We start from the raw sequence: 17,500 nt of genomic DNA, 5'->3' as shown, positions 1-17,500 counted from the left end.
GCAAAAAAGAATGACCTCTGAAACGAAATAGATTTATTTTCTTTTTACCCAACACCAAGACCATTTGGCTTATAACCATGACACGAAGATCAAAGCTATTAATTTCAAAGGCCGCCACATGCGACACACAAACGGTCAACTTCAAAGTAAATCAAGATTAGTACTACAAGAACAACAATCAAATTAAACCTAGGGAGCAGAGCTCTGGGTCTAAATATCAAATCGACATGGGTTGGGTAGCAGACTAGCAGCAGACCTGTAAAAGCTCCCAGCATCATGACGCACTTCTCACAGCCACATGTCCCTGTTCCATGGGCCAGAGCCCAGGCGCGAATGGGTTGGAGGGCTGGTGGCCTGGCAGGCTGGCCCTGGGTCCTTGGGTAGGGAAGAGGGAGCCAGGCTGTCCCTGGGCAGGAGAGGAGTGGACGCCAGGCAGTCTGTATAGGCAGGAGAGTGGCAGCCAGGCTCTCCCTAGGCAGAGGAGAGGGAGCCAGGCTCTCTATGGACCATAGCCCTGAGTGGGGGGGAGCCAGGCTTTCCACAGAGCAGTGCCCTGAGTGTGTGGAAGTGATACGGACACCAATGTGCTCGCACCAGGGCATCTCCTTGCCTGGTACCATGATACCACTGGTGGTGTCAGTCCGTTAGCCAAGCAAATCTGCTGCCTGCCTTGGGGGGCATGAACCATGTGCACGGGGGGGAGGGACTGTGTGTGTGTGTGTGTGTGTGTGTGTGTGTGTGTGTGTGTGTGTGTGTGAGTGTGTGTGTGCGTGTGCTCTATCCAAAACAGACTGTTCTCACTCTCAGCCAAGCGGAGAGACTGGGAAGAGAGAACCTTGTGTGCAGTGACAGAACAGGGCTTAGCTACCGAGAACTGATGAGAGAAATACAATATGCTGTGCCTTCTTTTACAATTCTGCACTTTTAGATTTGGCAGATTAATGCTACAGAAAGCATGCTGTACATTTATGAATATAATGTTATTGTATGGGAAGTACCGGTATATGATTACCACTGAATAATTTCACTGGGAACATTGTGAAAAGAAAAACACAAAAGCCAGGGATTATAGGGGATTTCATTGTGTAAGGTAGCACATGTAAGACAGGCTAAATGGTGTTTCAATGCCTCCCGTAGATTTGTCTATTATTGTATTTTTGACACAATATTGTTGTTGTTGTACTCTAATACAGAATGGGTTCTTAGTAACCTCAATTGGAGAGATAAATTAGCCTATAAATTAGTAAATGGATTGGAATAATAATTACTGGTTTGAAATAGAGTAAACACCATTGTCGTGAACATTTTATGAATCACAAACTTGACACTCACAAAATATTTATAAAATCTTTCTTGAGGATAATTGCATTTTCTCAGATGAGAAACATAATCCTAATATTTGTGAACACCTAAATTAATTAATCAAACTGGGTGATTAGAGACACACTCACTGTAGCGTTTAATTACAAATCAAAGTGATCCCACCTGTTCAAACATACAGAGGAGGACTGCTTGGGTTTTTAGTTAGTTAGTTTAGAAATTGAGATGAATGTAGAACATTGTAGTATTATGATGTGGATGAGAAGCTTATACTGTAGTATATATTTTAAGACTCGCTTCCTTGGAAATATGACTAGTCATTTGATACACCCCCTCAACAGACACACACACACACACACACACACACACACACACACACACACACACACACACACACACACACTTGTAATTACCTGTCAAAAACGAGATGTGACTTCCTAACAGTAAATGAACTGATTAATATTCCAGAGGATGGCACAAGGAGAGAGAGTGAGTGGTTGGCTGATTAGAAGTTGAGATAACCGTCGTCTTTGTCGCAAATTTCATTATTACATCATGACGATGTGTTAGAAAATGACATACTGTAGCGCAACAGAAACCAAACACCAGACAGATACAGGGTACACAGTTGATCTCTCCCAGGTCAACTCCAGAGGTCACAGAGATTACCAGCCCATCCCAGCCCCCATCCTCTGCCCGGGCTCCCTCTGAGCCTGAGCCGATTACTGGAGCTGGTCGATCTCAAACGTCTGCAGAGGCCTACAGCCTTAATAAACAAGAGCTAATGGATTTCCTGTGCTGCTGTGGGGGGCCACATTAAGGTAATTAGGCTGAGAGAGGGCAGAGGAGTGAGGCCCAGGAGGAGCCTGTTTCTGCCTGTGGCCCTGGTTAAAACCTGCCACCCAACCTGGACATGGCCGAAGAGTCCACAGTCAAAATCTCAGATGATGACACAGAGGACAAGGTCCCACTGCTACTGACTTCTACAGCAATGCTCATATCGAACAGTAGATGAGGTGTGGGAGGTGCAAAAGGAGCAAGTGCCTTTTCTCATGCTTTGTGCAGTCTCACAAGCAATTACCTATTAAGATTTCATATCTCTAGATGTTCAAGGAAAGCTTACTAGCTAGTGAAGTAATTATGCCTGTGAACGTGAATACAGATTACTGTCTCAGTCAACCCACGATAAGCCTACACCATTCTCTTCCTGGGGCTCCTCTGTAATATACATGAAGTACCATCACACATTTAAGTGAATACATTTCTGCCCTTTTGTAATACCATTCCCTTAATGTGTCACTGAACACCCTTCATAATCTATATCTGATTAAACCTAAACATTTTCCCTTACATCCAATCAGGATTAGTAGAGATTTTCCACACAGTTTACGAAGAATTGCCCTTCACACATGAAAAAGAGGTTAGTGCCTAGATGTTGCTCAGGGGATATTTAACTGTTGACACTGTACTGATCCTCTCTGTCTGTGTCGAGACAGCGACCTACCTCTCCCTCTCTGTCTCTCTCTCTCTCTCTCTCTCTCTCTCTCTCTCTCTCTCATGATGTACTTTGATGCTGAAGGCTTTGAGACACGGGATTTTCATCTCTTTAAGAATTCAGCAAAGTCTCCCGCTTGGAGATGACATGAAAGGCAGATCACCAGCCCCACAGGGGATTGGAACCATTTTTCTGGTTCAGAAAAATGGTTCAGGGCCACAAAGCGAAGGCAAAGCTGTCAATTTTTTATGTGCAACGGGGTACAGCAGCCTTCGATACCAATGGGGTCCCGATAAAACATGGACTGATCTGAGCCCTGGTACATAACTAATTGATGAGCTCGCTGGGTGAGACATGTCTCCAATGAGCGATACACGGTAAAGATTTTTTATGCATAACATCTCGTAGGCTGTCAAAACAAAGTGTCGTAAACAATATGATCAAAAGTAAAAGTGTCTCAAGCTTGTCTACAGAGGTGCCTTAGAGAAAATCGTTGGGGGCAAAATCTATTTACTGGCTTTTGTCAATCATTGCAGTGCAGAAGCATAATTCAAAGTCACATATTCAAATCACACAAATGCTCAGAGGATTCTTTTCCAAAGTTTGGAGAGGACACTGGAGATGAGAACCATTGATGAGGCCAGTAATAGAGCAATGTGGCCATAAGCTTTAATCAATAGATGGTTTGCACTAAAAATACAATGTGCATCCAACAAGAGACAGGTGAACTGTGGGCACTGGTGTTTTTGCTTCCAACTATTTTTGATGATTGATTATCTTTCATTGATCTATAATGCAAGTGCTATAGCCTAACGTATACTGGTCCTCCCCCCTCCTTCCTCCCCTGTCCCGTCCACCCCTCTCTCCATGATAAATCCGCTCCCTTGCTGATAGCGAACGACCTGTAAACCAATATGGAGTCTCTCGGGGATCCCATCAGATCACAGAGGTTAATAGCATTGCACATGATTACCCGCAAACGCCAGATTAGAGGGTTCAGAGAGCATGTTCCACATCACTAATAATCACAATTTCACTGCCGGGCCTCTCAGATGGTATCCTAGCTAGATCTATTTCCTCTCTGCAGAGAAAAGGCCCATGACCACACCAAGTTAGATATGGTGTAATGAAGAGGGACCTATTTTAATTTTCACTTAGTTGTCCTTATTTATGATACACCTACGTCAATGGCAGGTTTGTTTTATCCTTTATAGAGAGAATCAATGAAGAGACAGTCACTAAGGTTTCTGGTGACAAACATACCACCTTAAAATGAGTAGGAAGGAAGCTGGTGAGACCAATCAACAGTCACACTCGATGATACGGCGCAATTCAGATTGTCCTTGATAGTAGCAGAGAAAGATAAATATTGCCGGTGACAACAACAGTCAGCTATAGAAAAATCTCGATGCATCTCATAAGACAGCTTTTCAAGTGAAGAGATGTTTGGACAAACGCAGCCACACAAACGGGTTACGTAATCGTGCTAGAACCTGAACACTTTGTGCAGCAGCATGTGATGTGTTTAAATACTCCAGATTAAGGCCCACGCCAGCCAGTTTTGCTTCCTGGCTTTTCTTGAATAAAATACTGAAAGAAGGATGTGATGATGTTCGTCATTTATGGAGCTATGGGACAGTAATGCTAGTTACAGTAATGCTAGTTACAGTATAGCGATGAGCGATTCTCTATCAAATATGTGGAAAGGTTGTTTGACTCGGTCGCAAAAAATGGCTGACGAATGGGGTTCGGAGGGGTACTGTATATTTGACTCTGGTCACTACCTTTATAAACAGGCTAGGCACCTCAGAGCTGAGTAGCTGTATGAAAAGTCATACGTCACGGCACATGGGAAATTGTTTTAGGAGCAAAGAAATAGAAGGAATTGCCCAAAATCCACATATAGGGACGTAAATGGCAAATTCCTGATTTGAATCACTGTGCAATAACATTGTGCAGCACCAGGATGTCATATATCAGCATGACTAATTCGGGTCTTTAAGCCTCTGTGTGTTTCTTTAGTTGTTTGATCTCAGTGTTAAACATAAAGCCTGTAACTGTGGTACTGTAACAGCCCACGGGACTCAACAGAAATAGATAGGCATTCACAGCTCTGTTGTTTTTTCTCTCCCTTCCTCTCTACACATCTTGAATCATGTAGGCATGGACGAAAATAAAACATTGAATAACCACTGGATTTGAAAGCTCGTCAAAAGCAGAACACCATGCACTTCTTTATGTGCTGACAGTCTGAAATGGCCATGAATCTGGCTGAAGATATGCTGCATTCGAAACAAACATACTAAAAGAAGAAGAATCCCAAATCCATCCTTACTGGGGCCAAATTCATCCCATCAAGGACGGAATGCTTTCAAATAACTACAGTTATTTCAACCTTGAAATCGGCGCACATTTTAGGCCTGTTTGGTAAGACTGCTATGGCCTCTGTGGAGCCTCTCTCCAAAATGTCCATCTCAAAGGCTAAACTGGTATCTTCAGACCCTCTTATGGGTTACTCAAAAACAAACCCAGATGCCTGTGCAGTTGTTGATAGCTCTCACCACCACTACTCTCACGACCAAAGACCACTGGTCAAAACTCTACAACTTACGAAGGTTGTTGCCCCTTGCGTCATAATGCTGGGTGTGCATCCCTAGGGCGTCCTCCCCCTGGAACTGCTCTCCCGGACAGCCCCCCTGCAGTACGCTCGCGACGGCCCTGTAGAGAGAGAGAGAGAGAGAGAGAGAGAGATAGAAAGAAAGAGAAAGAGAGGGGGGGGGAGAGGGAAAGAGAACAGAGCCATCACTATTTATTGAACTGTAAAAGATGGCCAGCCAGACAAAGGAATATGCTTTCTGCGAATTGTGCGTAGTGCGTAATTCCATAATTCAGACATCGCTGCACATGAGTGTTGGCAGTGGTCAGTGGTCTCGAAATAGATTAAGTGTGTTTTCATTCAATCATTCAAATATATCAAATGTGCCACAAAAATATGTGTATGTTCTCAATGAAGGAAAGATTGTGGATTTCCATATAGGTTTTATATATATATATAAAGACAATAACATTTGAGTTAACTAGGACCTCAAATTTTGGTTTCATAAAAAAAATTATCCTCACAGGCATAACATGCGCATGTTGCGGAGAGCATGTGGCCTTAACAGTGAGAGACGCGCCCCCGCAGCCTACGGTACTGTAAGCCATCATGAACAAATACTGTATCATATACATTATGTAATGTTGTCGATGACAGACTATCTATGGAGCCACTCTAAGCCATCTAGTGTGTGGTTCTTCACAGCGTGCACGGGAACCATGCGTCATGTAAATTCGGACAGGTTTGATCATTGCATGGCCATATAGACAGTTTTTCTTTCATGGTATATTAAGAAGTTTCGTTCCCAGAGCAGGACTAAATATGGAGCGCATCAGGCTAGAACTAAAGCAACACTGATATCGTTGCGCGCTCTACACGGGCGCACCAAAGCATCTCCTTGGAGCGCAGTAAACAGCTGGCAGCGCGCGGGAGCTGAAACCTGCAACCCACCTAGACATGTTTTCTCTCTGGGGTCGATGCGCCTTTTCCAAGCCAAGTTTCGTGAATATCCCAACAAGAGCCATGATAGCAACTACTCCACAAATGATATACACGATTAAGTTAGTTTTGTCTTTGGTGGAATCGTGGGATCGATCATTTTTCTTAAATGGAGTTTGCCCGGTCATCATCCACACCGGGGTGTCGTAGTTTTTACAGGTGCTCTGATCCAGCCGCGAGTTCTTATATGCGCAGCAGAATCGGAAGCCACAGGTGCCGCAGCAGTACAGATAACTGCCCGTTTTACACACGAACGGCGGGTCCCACTGGCCCATCACGTCGTAGTAGCCCCGACACTTATCCTCCGTGTGCGGAGTGGGATCTGAGTAGGCGCTCTCGTCCTCTCTGGATGCGTTATTAGACGTCGAAATCATAACGAAGCCTCCACGCTGCCCAGGCTCTCCGTCCGCCTTGCAGACCAGTGCCATAACTTTGACCAACAAGTAACCCAGAAGAAAGTATTTCCCCCTCATTGTGCTGCCGTCTCCTCCTTTCAGATTCGTTTGCACATACGAAAAAGAGATGGTCAGAAGAAGAGCGTAATGTCCTGATATTATGAAAAGTCCAGAAACATACATCCAAATTGCAGAACACCGCCATCCGTATTGCTGAGCATTTTCACGAACATGTCCTCATCCAAATAGTAGGGATGAGGATGAGCTTCCTATAGGAGAAGCATTGGTTATTTTTCTTTAATAAAACGTTAAATGCATCTAGATTACAGTCTTCCCAGGAGTGGTTACGCACATTCCGCGGCTACAGGTGTTCTCATAAAATAATTTCCTTTCTCATTTTCAAGATCAGAACTACTTCTACCTTTCGCATCCATCAGTGCGCACGAGAGTCGACAGAGACAGAACAGAACTAGCCGCACAACCGATTCGAGAGCGAATAATAATAACCGAGGGTGGGAGAGCCTGGTGCGCAAAGGGAAAGGAGAGGAGAGGAGAGGAGAGGAGAGGAGAGGGGGAGGGATTGTGAGGAAAGAGAGATCACTGTATTGTAAAACCTGACTCTATGACAGCCAGAAACACACATTACCGAATTTGGGTCGAATTGTGCTGCCGAGCAAAAGGCCTTTTTTTCTTATCATTTGCGCATGGACATTATGGTTAAGGGTGGAGGTGTCCCTCACAGGACACTTATGGTACCATAGCTTATATAAGATCCAACACAACGTTAGAGGGTAGTAACCGATAACCAAGGCACAGTCTAGTCTAGTGAATCATTTCATGAACCTGTCATTATCATCATCTGATCATTAAGCAAATCTCATGTTTCTGAACAAAATGTTGTTAATTTCAGACGAATGAATTGACCTCTTGGGTCTTAAATGTCGCTTGCCGCGGTGCTGAAGTGATGAACCCTATCCAGCTCTATTCGTCTCTGTCCATGGTGCTGAAGTGATGGGGGTCTTTATTATTCAACAGGTCTCAGGTCTGAATCTGATAGTCCTTCTTTACATCTAACCAAGTGTAGCCTGTAAATAACATGTACCAATTTTAACTAATGAAACTAAACGCTGTAGTGTAAATCATACAAAACCAAAAAATCATGATGTAGGCTAGTCTGTATGGTGCCTAGTGAATCTGAACAGGCACCACCACCTCTATTGAATTAAATGTGATAAACAGATAACACTGACTGGCGTGATAAAAACGTGTGAGTCTGCCTGCTAATTTAGGTGATGAAAATGCATGTTCAGTAACATTTCGTGAGCTTAGAATTATAAGGTTCTATCTCCGTTTAGGGCAGTTCAGAGATATTGAGCGTCAAAGTTTTGACATTCCATTATGTTTTGTGAGATAGAACCTTTGTATTATATGAATTACTAACTCAAAAATGTCTACATTTAAAAAAAAATAACACCACACAGGCATTAATAAACACCTAATGGATCAGATTATGTAAAAAAAACTCTGACAAATTTGACAAAAATGGAGATAGAACCTTATAATTCTAACGTCACGAGTTCTCATACCGATAGACACAGCGCGCATAGACACCCAGTAAGTTAGGCAGGCAGCATTAATAGAAAGACGACGTAGTCGATCTACGGGCTAGTGAGCCAAGTAAGTGCCAAAGTACAGAGCTCAGACCACACATGATATGTCAGTGACATGACAAGACAATAGTTTCAGCGACGAGCAAGATACACATCTGAAAGTAAAGAGTTTAGATAACGTTTGACTGAGAAGCGGAGCAATGGCTGAAAGCGAGGACATTTTTCTTAGAGCGAAACATCGGAGCTTCGTCGGATTGACCGAAGGTAGCTAGATAAATAGCTAACGCGTTAGCTTGCACACATTTGCTGTTAGCGTGGCTATGAACGACAGTCGAAAACACAAAACTACTTATGCATTCTGTCACCTCCTGCTGTTGGTTCTGCTGAGAATGAAGTGTCAATCATAGAGATTTGTTTCGAAAAACATTAATTAAAGATATTTTCAAAAACAAACATTGAAGATGAACGCACTAAACTATAGCCTACTACTACAACAAAGTGTACAAAGTAATAACATGTTCTCAAACTCGCTTGGCACTGGCTTGATTAAAGAACGAACAAGGTGCATAGCCTAAGACACCTTCTGATTAAAATCACGTTGAATGGATCATCAGTTTAATATGCTTTCTAGTCTAGGAATAGGGTTAATTATTGTCTGGGAACGTGATAAATACAGCAGGTCTTAGCTATCCTCCATGGCTCCAATAATTATTATTGTCTGATAGCTTTGACCAGATGAACCATCTACTACGGGATAACTTCTATAATTTCAGCCTAATGTTCTTAACGTAGGTAAATGAGCAGAAACGGCTGACCGCACAGGCATTCTATATACACAATTAAAGTGTCATTTAATAGAAGCTACTGCTGCTAAAACAGTGATGCAACTATACATTCACCATCCAGATTTAAAGGTTTAAAAAATTATAATAATACAGAAATAGGTTGAGTCTCTGCATTGAAAATGACGTTAGTAGGCTAGTTTCGCGTAGCCTTACCTCCAAATCACATACTTATTCTCACGCCTCTTTGGAGGTCTGGAGAATTCTTGATTAGCCTAGTTGATTTGTCCTGGATTGAACTGGACAGCCATGGGAGAATGTGCTCGCAATTTAATTGGATGTTACATTCCAAGAACGACCACATGGGTCAATGGTTGTTTATTGTTAGATCATGGATCTTATTTTCCGAGCCGGTAAGAGTATTTAGCAGAGTTGTTGCCTATGCTAGCTTGCAATAGAAAAATGAAGGAAAACTGAAAGAAAACATGTATTGTGTTTTTGGGGCTCTGCCCTAGAAAAGTATTTGAGGCATCACTTAACGGATTTCCACCCCTTTGTACTGCAGCTACTTTCAGCAAAGGATTTCCCCAGGCTTTCCCCAAGTAGGAAAGTCTGGCCGCCTCAGCAAGGTTATTAGTAGTAGGCTAAATAACCTGTCACTGGTCTGGCCTAAGGTACTTGAATGTTCTCTTTCTTTCTCAGCCTCACTGAATAACTTCCCTTCACATTAATGTTAGCTTTTCAGCACCACAAAACTGATGGTGAATGGGGCTTCTCTTCAAGTGAGAATTCACAAAAGTTCTATATTTCATTATTATTATAAAAACAAGCCCTCAGTATTTTCATCTTGAATTATGATTAGTGTTATTTGAACGCACCATCTGCCACCTGAGAAATCTCTCCGATTTATGTTTGAAGTGTGCTTGCTCAGCGCAGCCGCACAAAGCTGTCTGTACTTATCTGCTGTCATGGGAGCTTTGGCTGCTACTTTTCAATTCATGTTTTTTAAAGTTGCCAGAAAATAGTTCACGGATCGACTCCTGAGGCACTACTGCAAAGTTTGTTTATTATTACAAAAGCCCAGGATTTTTTTTTCCAGAGAGTGTCGAGGCTTGTATGCCTCTACAAATCATGTGTCTCGTATGAGGCGGTAAAAAGAAGGTGGCTTATTTCTCAGTATGGGCTGAAACAATAACAACATTAATTGTAGGACTAATTATTAGGCTTAGTGCGTAGTCTACTCAAGTCCTTAGACGAGTAAGAGAGGCCTAATCTTTACGATGAGGCGTTAATTATCAGGTGGTGATTTGAGTCAGACTAAAGCCTGGTACACACATAAAGATAATCTGGCCGATTTTGGCCCGATTTCCCCCCTCCCGACCAAGCACAGCAAACGCCCGATTATCGAATGGCTCTAAAGATGATCCTACAAGATTATCCTGTGGTGTGAGGTGTGTTAAGAGTAAATTTCTCCCGACAATCTGCTCGGAAAATGGTCGGGCCGACGATCGTAAATATTAAACATGTTCAATATTTACGATCAAAAGTCCTCTTGTGTGTGGGCGAAACTGACAACTCACGAGTCCGATTGTGACGTGGAATGGAATGTAGCCAATCAAGAAGCGAGTTGACTGACACGTCTTCTACTTTTCGTTCTTCGGAACTTTATTTGTCCTGTCGCTCATGGCTGCCTCGTACAGGTCAGTCAGGGTACTACTTTTCGTTCTTCTGAACTTAATTTGCCCTGTCGCACATGGCTGCCTCATACAGGTCAGTCAGGGTACTACTACCCTGATTGCGTGAGATTTCTGGCGTCGTAGGACAGATCTTTGTATGTGGTGTGCTGTATTGGAAATATCAGAGCACACCACACACAATACGATCAAAACGGTTCAATCCATGATTTTTTATCTTCATGTGTGGGGTCTCTCTGTTAAGATTTAGAAAATCTTTATGTGTGTACCAGGCTTAATGCAGCATATTATTGACAGTCGCTTTCAGAACTGCAAAAGTTCAAGCCTCAGTCAAGGATGTTTTCTATATAAAGTGCCTGAGTACCACCCTGTCTGTTTCGTAGGTGTAGGCCTGATATGGACAATAACCTGTACATTTGTTATTATGAACACTGTATTGTGTTGTAGCTTTATCCTTTTAAATATTGAACGTGTGCCAAGTGAGAGGAAGCCTAGTTGGTGGACGGTTAGAAAGAACAGATTTTAGCTATCACATAAAAGCATTGCATAGATGTTGGCTTACTCAAGATACAGTATTTGGGGTATCAGAGTGTCTGCAGCTTTCTTTGTCATTGTTTTCATAGTTTATCATCGTTTGTCTGCATGTCATCTCAATATTTTTTGGATGTGCTTCTTCAGTTTCTGTCAAGTGTCAACCATAAAAGCAAATAAGCTAGAAATGTTCCCCATTATTTCATAAATGATGATACAAAGAGCAACGTTAATCCCTTGTTCTACCATTCCCAGCAGTGGGATTCTATTTCTTTAATTCTTTGCCCAAATTTCTCTGGAGGAGAGAATTACCATAAACTCATTTGGGACAAAGATATATGGAGAGCATGTTCAACATTGAAGACGTGTGTGTGTGTGTGTGTGTGTGTGTGTATGTATGTGTGTATGTGTGTGTGTGTATGTGTGTGTGTATGTGTGTGCGTGTGTGTGTGTGTGTGTGTGTGTGTGTGTATGTGTGTATGTGTATGTGTGTGTGTGTGTGTGTGTGTGTGTGTATATGTGTATGTGTATGTGTGTACGTGTGCGTGTGTGTGTGTGTATGTATCTGTCGGTGAGTGCCAGAGAGAGAGAGAGAGACAGACAGAGATTGCTCACTCACTAACATAGCGGCGCCCAGCTACTTTTTGCCACTTACTTACTTACCACTTACATGTCATTCTACTTCCACTTTTAGGTCCCTCATGTTATTCTCTGACACATCCATCAGTCACAAGCACGGCTCTTTCTCTCCATAAAAGCAAATGTTTTCTTTTTTTAATTAATATTTGAAAGTGATTAGGTTATGCGGCCATTGCGTAATGCCCAGATTATGTAAAACACTTTCCTTGCACACATAAACATCCATCGTTGTTAATTATTTACCTGTACTTGTTGACAGGAACACGACTTCGAAAACCAGCCAGTACATTAGTGCTCTTCAGTCTAGGTCCTGGGGATACAGACAGAGTGGAGGTTTTTGTTGCAGCCCATAAAGTAACTAAGTAATGAATTAATGAAGTGCTTGAATTAGTTGAACCGGGTGTATTACTTCGTGCTCAGGACTATGATTGAATAACAAAGGTAATAACTGTATAACATGATCATGTTGGTGAACTCTCCTCCTGGATTCCTCTCCTTCACAGATGAGCAGAGGGAGTGGAAGGGTCCGTTCTGCTTCATCCAGGCTGCCGACCCCCAGCTAGGCCTGATGAAAGCCTGGAAGGAGGGCGACTGTGACGGAGGAGGGGATGAGTGGGCCGAGGAGGTCCAGCTCACCCAGCAGGCTGTGGAGGCTGTCAACAAGCTGAGCCCCAGGCCCAAGTTTATGGTGCTTTGTGGAGACCTGGTCCACGCCATGCCAGGTAGGCTACTACAGTGCATAAACACTAGTTATGATGCGTTTGGCTGTTAGGGTCTGACGGAAAATCAATAAATTTTTGTTTCTTGCACATGTTCAAAAAATCATTTGAATTGTGTCCTCATTCACCCCCCCCCCCCAAACCGAACCCCTTCATACTGTATGTGACCAGGCCTGGTAAAAAGAAGTTCTAAAGTAGGGCACGTGGAAGAGAGAATATGCCTAACAAAATCTCCAACCATCAACTGTATAAGAAAACAGGTAGCCGGAGCATCACCAAGGAAGTAACACACAGACGTGTGATATGGCTAGGACATGTGCTGAGAATGGAGCAAGACTGGATCACAAAAGTCGCTAAAGATGGACATCACCAGGCTAAAGAAAACCTGGGAGGCCCAAAACCACCTGGCGCAGAACTGTGACAAAAGAGCTGGAACAAATGAACCTGTCATGGGGACAGGCGCAGCATGCTGCCAAGACACAATGGAGAGAGCTCGTTGAAGCCTTATGTCCCATAGGGGATGAAGAGGAGTAAGTAAGGAAGTAGGGCAATGTAATTGTTCTGTTTTTTCCAGATTATGAAAGTGCAGATTGTACGCTTTCAAATGATGTGTCATACATTGAAATTGTTCAATGAAAAGTGTTGAAGAAGATATCTTATTTCAATGTTGGTACTCCTCAAACCAAATACCGGAGAAAATTGCGGTCTAGTTGTTCACAGGACAATAATACAGTGTACCTTAAACAACAGACCTACATGGCAGAGTTGCCAGAAAGAAGCCTATCCTATGACCTCAACACAAAATTAAGTGTCTGAGGTATGCAAAAGAAAACCTTGAGAAACCTGAAGACTATTGGAACAATGTGCTTTGGACTGACAAAACCAAAAGTTTACTTTTTGGCCATAACCAAAGAAGGTATGTTTGGAGAAAAAAGGGTGAAGCATTTATAGAGAATTACACCGTGCCAACTGTTAACCATGGATGTGGAACCATAATGCCTTGGCGTTGTGTAGCAGCTGGGGGCACAGGCAATATTGTGTGGGTGGAAGGAAGAATGGATTCCACCAAATATCAAGACATTCTAGAGGCTAATGTTCGAAGTTCATTCCAGAAATTTAAGTTGAAGAGGGGTTGGGTATTTCAGCAAGACCATGACCCGAAGCACCCTGAGCTAGTCGTGTTCTGCCAGGAAGAATGGGGAAACATTCCAAAAACAAGAATTGAAAGACATGGTCTGGTAGGAAGGGTCGCAACTCAGCAATTGTGAAACCTCGCAAATTAATCGTGTCTTTGTTTGAAAAAACTTTCTTCCGTTTTTTTTGCATATCACGAAAGTTGAAGTGTTGAAGAGCCCACTCAATGTACCAAACAACAGTTTTAGGATCACTAAATACTGTACCTATAATTTGTTAGCAAACATTGCTAGTTTAAGACCAAGAAACCAATCAAAGTGACGAAGGGGCAGGATAAACAAATATGTCACAATAAGATGGAGGCTACTTCACTTCAGTGAAAATGAGGATATCTTCCACTACAGTATCTAAAATAAACAATATTTTGCATGGAAAAAAATACACTTTCTAAACACGTTCTCTTATGTTCTTCTTTCTGTTACTAGCTTAGCAATGGACAAATGTGCAAATTTAGTGCTGTATTATATACATAAGTATCTAGCTAAATCATCACTTTCCATACTGTATAAAGAATGCTCAGTGGATCTATTCCTTAGTCTGTGTGGAGAAGCAAAGGGGATTGCCGTGTGTGTGTGTGTGTGTGTGTGTGTGTGTGTGTGTGTGTGTGTGTGTGTGTGTGTGTGCGTGTGTGCGTGCGTGTGTGTGTGTGTGTGTGTGTGTGTGTGTGTGTAAGAAAGATAGAGAGAATGATGGAAACAAAACTTGCCATTATAGTGCAGGCAGAATTATCTTTTTGAGAAGATCAGAGAATTCTGCTCTGATGAGGCACGAAACATCACATGCCCTCCACCAAAGTCCCACAAGATGCATTATGGACTATTATGATAAATGCATACACACGGATACAACTTTATTATTTTTTACTATTCTATTATTGTATTGCTCAATTGTATCTTGCCTTATTGTTTCCTTCTATAAATATGTCCATGTTGCTTTCTCTTGTTCCCACCATTACCTGCCTGGGAAACACCCATTACCTGCCTGTGAAAAGACCCATTACCTGCCTGTGAAAAGTGTGAAAACGTGGAAAGCCATTTCTCTCTTAGTTGATTTGAGGTATACCAACATTCAAATACTCATATCTTCTTCAACTTCTTTCAGATTGCAATGCATGACATATCATTTGAAAGCTTACAATCTAACCCTAACCCTAACCCTTTCATAATCTGTCCAGAAAATTACCTCCCCCTACTTGTGGCGTTTTTCACCAGACTCTCACATATTTAAAGGCATTGACTTACTTATTCCACCAGTCTTTTCCTTTTAAATGCAATTTTTTATGCCAAACTATTACCTCTCCACATTTAATTGCAGTGATGGTTATAACAGTTCCATGTCCAGCCATGTAGATGTATTGGAACTAGGGGTGTAACGGATCACCTAACTCACGGATCGGATCGTGTCACGGGTTTTGAGTCACGGATCGGATCATTTTTCGGATCAACACAAAACATATATTTTTTTTAATAAAAACAACATTTTCCTTGAATTCTGTAAAAACACCACTTTTAATGTGTGAAACAAAAAAACAACATTCAAGATGTCAAAACTGATATATATATCACATATATATAACATCTATATATAACAACATATATATATAACAACATATATATAACATCACTGCTGCAAAGTAACAGAGTACTTTTTTTGTGTGTTTACACAATCACCCAGGCTGCTTAGCGGGTGATATGACGTGATATAATTGGGACAGAGATGAGTGAATGAATGTTGTTGTCAACTCAGTACACATGCAGAGAGTGAGAATAAAGCGCACATGATTGTTTTTCTACCGGTTACATTTGAATGAATGAATGGTCTTTATTGTCATTGCTACAGTACAGGTACCAAACAACGAAATTTAGGAGGGGTGGCTCCCCTGGTGTTAGGGGAAAAAAAAAAAAAAAAAAAAAAATTTTTTTTGCTATTGATCCGCGGTACACATGCGTTCCGAACCGTGGAGGGCGATCCGAACGGATCACGGATTATCCGTGATCCGTTACACCCCTAATTGGAACCAACACTCTTGATCTGTATCAGTGAGGAAAGCCAAGCAGTCTCTGATATTCTTCTATCTTTAAAGGGAATGGAATATAACTAATACAATGATTAATGTATTCCCTGTTCCCCTCAGAGATTGTCTAATTTAATTTATGCACTCAGAGAATGTTAGGTTTAGAATGATTACAGAATGTTCTTCATGAAGACAGAAAAAACAGGCTTCTTTGATTCCAGCTTGAATTTCTAAACAGCTGACTCTTCTCTACACAGCATGTGATGTTTGATCAAAAATCTATTAAAAAAAGAAAAGCACCTGCTTCCAACCTATTTTGCACGAGGGTAGATATTACAATGGATGGCGGTAATCTATTCTACATCAGAGCTTGTCGTAGTGTAGGTTCTAAAGGAGCAGCTCGGCCAGAATCAAAATTCGTCTTTGTGCTTTTGTTCTATAAAGCAAAAAAAGCAGAGAGGCAAAACCCAAATGCTTCTCTCTGTGTTTCAAAATGTGAGGGGGAAAGCTCTGAATATGCCTGGGGAGAACAGTAGCTGAGAACAGATGCAGATTGTAAAGGAAATTAAGTGAGAGTCTAGTATAGCTTGGTGTGCGTCATCCAGCTGCCTAATTTGTTAACAGGGTGAGAGGAATCGGCAGACTGGGCCCACTGCAGAGATAAAAATTGTTAAGCGCAAAGAGCTGCTAACCAACAAAACTACCTTTGCATGACAATTAGGGTGCATGTGGTGCCTCGAGGGGTGCTTTTGTAGGAGTCAGCAGGCGTGCTTGTCTGTGTCTGTCTCTTCATGTCTGTGTTTTAGTTACATGTCTGAGGTCATTTAAATGAATATATTATTAGATTATGATTATTCTTTTATTAGATTTGTATATATTTTAGTGTCAATGGAGTGCCACATGGGCTTATTAGACATGTTTTGATTATATAAAACATAACATTTAATTTCAGTTGTTATCCTTTTGCCAATATTTTACTGAATGCACATTAGTGCCATATTTCTGCACATACTTGTACATACCTCATTTTCATATTAGTCTCTAATTATATGTCTGTATACACCATACTGTACATATCATTTTGTTATCATAGCTTATTGTTATCCATCTCTTGTATATACCTACTACCCACTGTACTTACCATACTGTACTTATCATTTCATAACTGTACATATCCTTTTTTTACACTGTCATGTCCCCCATACAATATGTGACGGCTGCTGGTGAAAGGGGGAACAAGTTGGCAACCGACCAAATGTTCAGACTTTTTCAGAAAAATGTAAGCCAAAATAATTGCAATGCAATGGATTCGGTGAGTAATCCCCACGACTACCTAGTTAACTATAACACTACTTTACATTGTTAGCAGGCTCACATAACAAGATTAGCTTGCAAGCCAACTTCAATTTAAAATTGTCTTGGAAAACATCCTCAAACGCACAACTGGCAAATTTGCTAACACAGCTTGTAGTAGTAGTTGTAGTAGTGGTAGTGGTAGTAGTAGTAGTAGTA

General features: G+C 41.8%; 2 protein-coding genes across 2 annotated transcripts in view; one reads left to right on the top strand and one right to left on the bottom strand.

The window, feature by feature from the left end:
• The window catches only part of shisa9a (shisa family member 9a), a gene marked incomplete at both ends in the record, with an annotated part of 21,181 nt that extends 14,298 nt beyond the window's left edge, over window positions 1-6,883 (bottom strand). Inside the window, 2 exons of the mRNA XM_080542312.1 lie at window positions 5,427-5,533; window positions 6,363-6,883. Of these exons, the coding sequence (XP_080398438.1) occupies window positions 5,427-5,533; window positions 6,363-6,883 (628 nt within the window). The remainder of the gene's footprint in view (window positions 1-5,426; window positions 5,534-6,362) is intronic.
• Window positions 6,884-8,528: 1,645 nt separating this feature from the next.
• cpped1 (calcineurin-like phosphoesterase domain containing 1) overlaps window positions 8,529-17,500 on the top strand; it is a 31,835-nt gene continuing 22,863 nt past the window's right edge. Inside the window, exons 1-2 of the mRNA XM_080541502.1 lie at window positions 8,529-8,679; window positions 12,565-12,783. Coding sequence (XP_080397628.1) covers window positions 8,616-8,679; window positions 12,565-12,783 — 283 coding nt within the window. The 5' untranslated portion in view covers window positions 8,529-8,615. The remainder of the gene's footprint in view (window positions 8,680-12,564; window positions 12,784-17,500) is intronic.

Source organism: Nansenia antarctica (assembly GCF_963989245.1).
Source record: "Nansenia antarctica genome assembly, chromosome: 11".
In the NCBI taxonomy this organism is placed as follows: domain Eukaryota; kingdom Metazoa; phylum Chordata; class Actinopteri; order Argentiniformes; family Microstomatidae; genus Nansenia; species Nansenia antarctica.
This window is presented reverse-complemented; position numbering and strand designations above follow the sequence as displayed.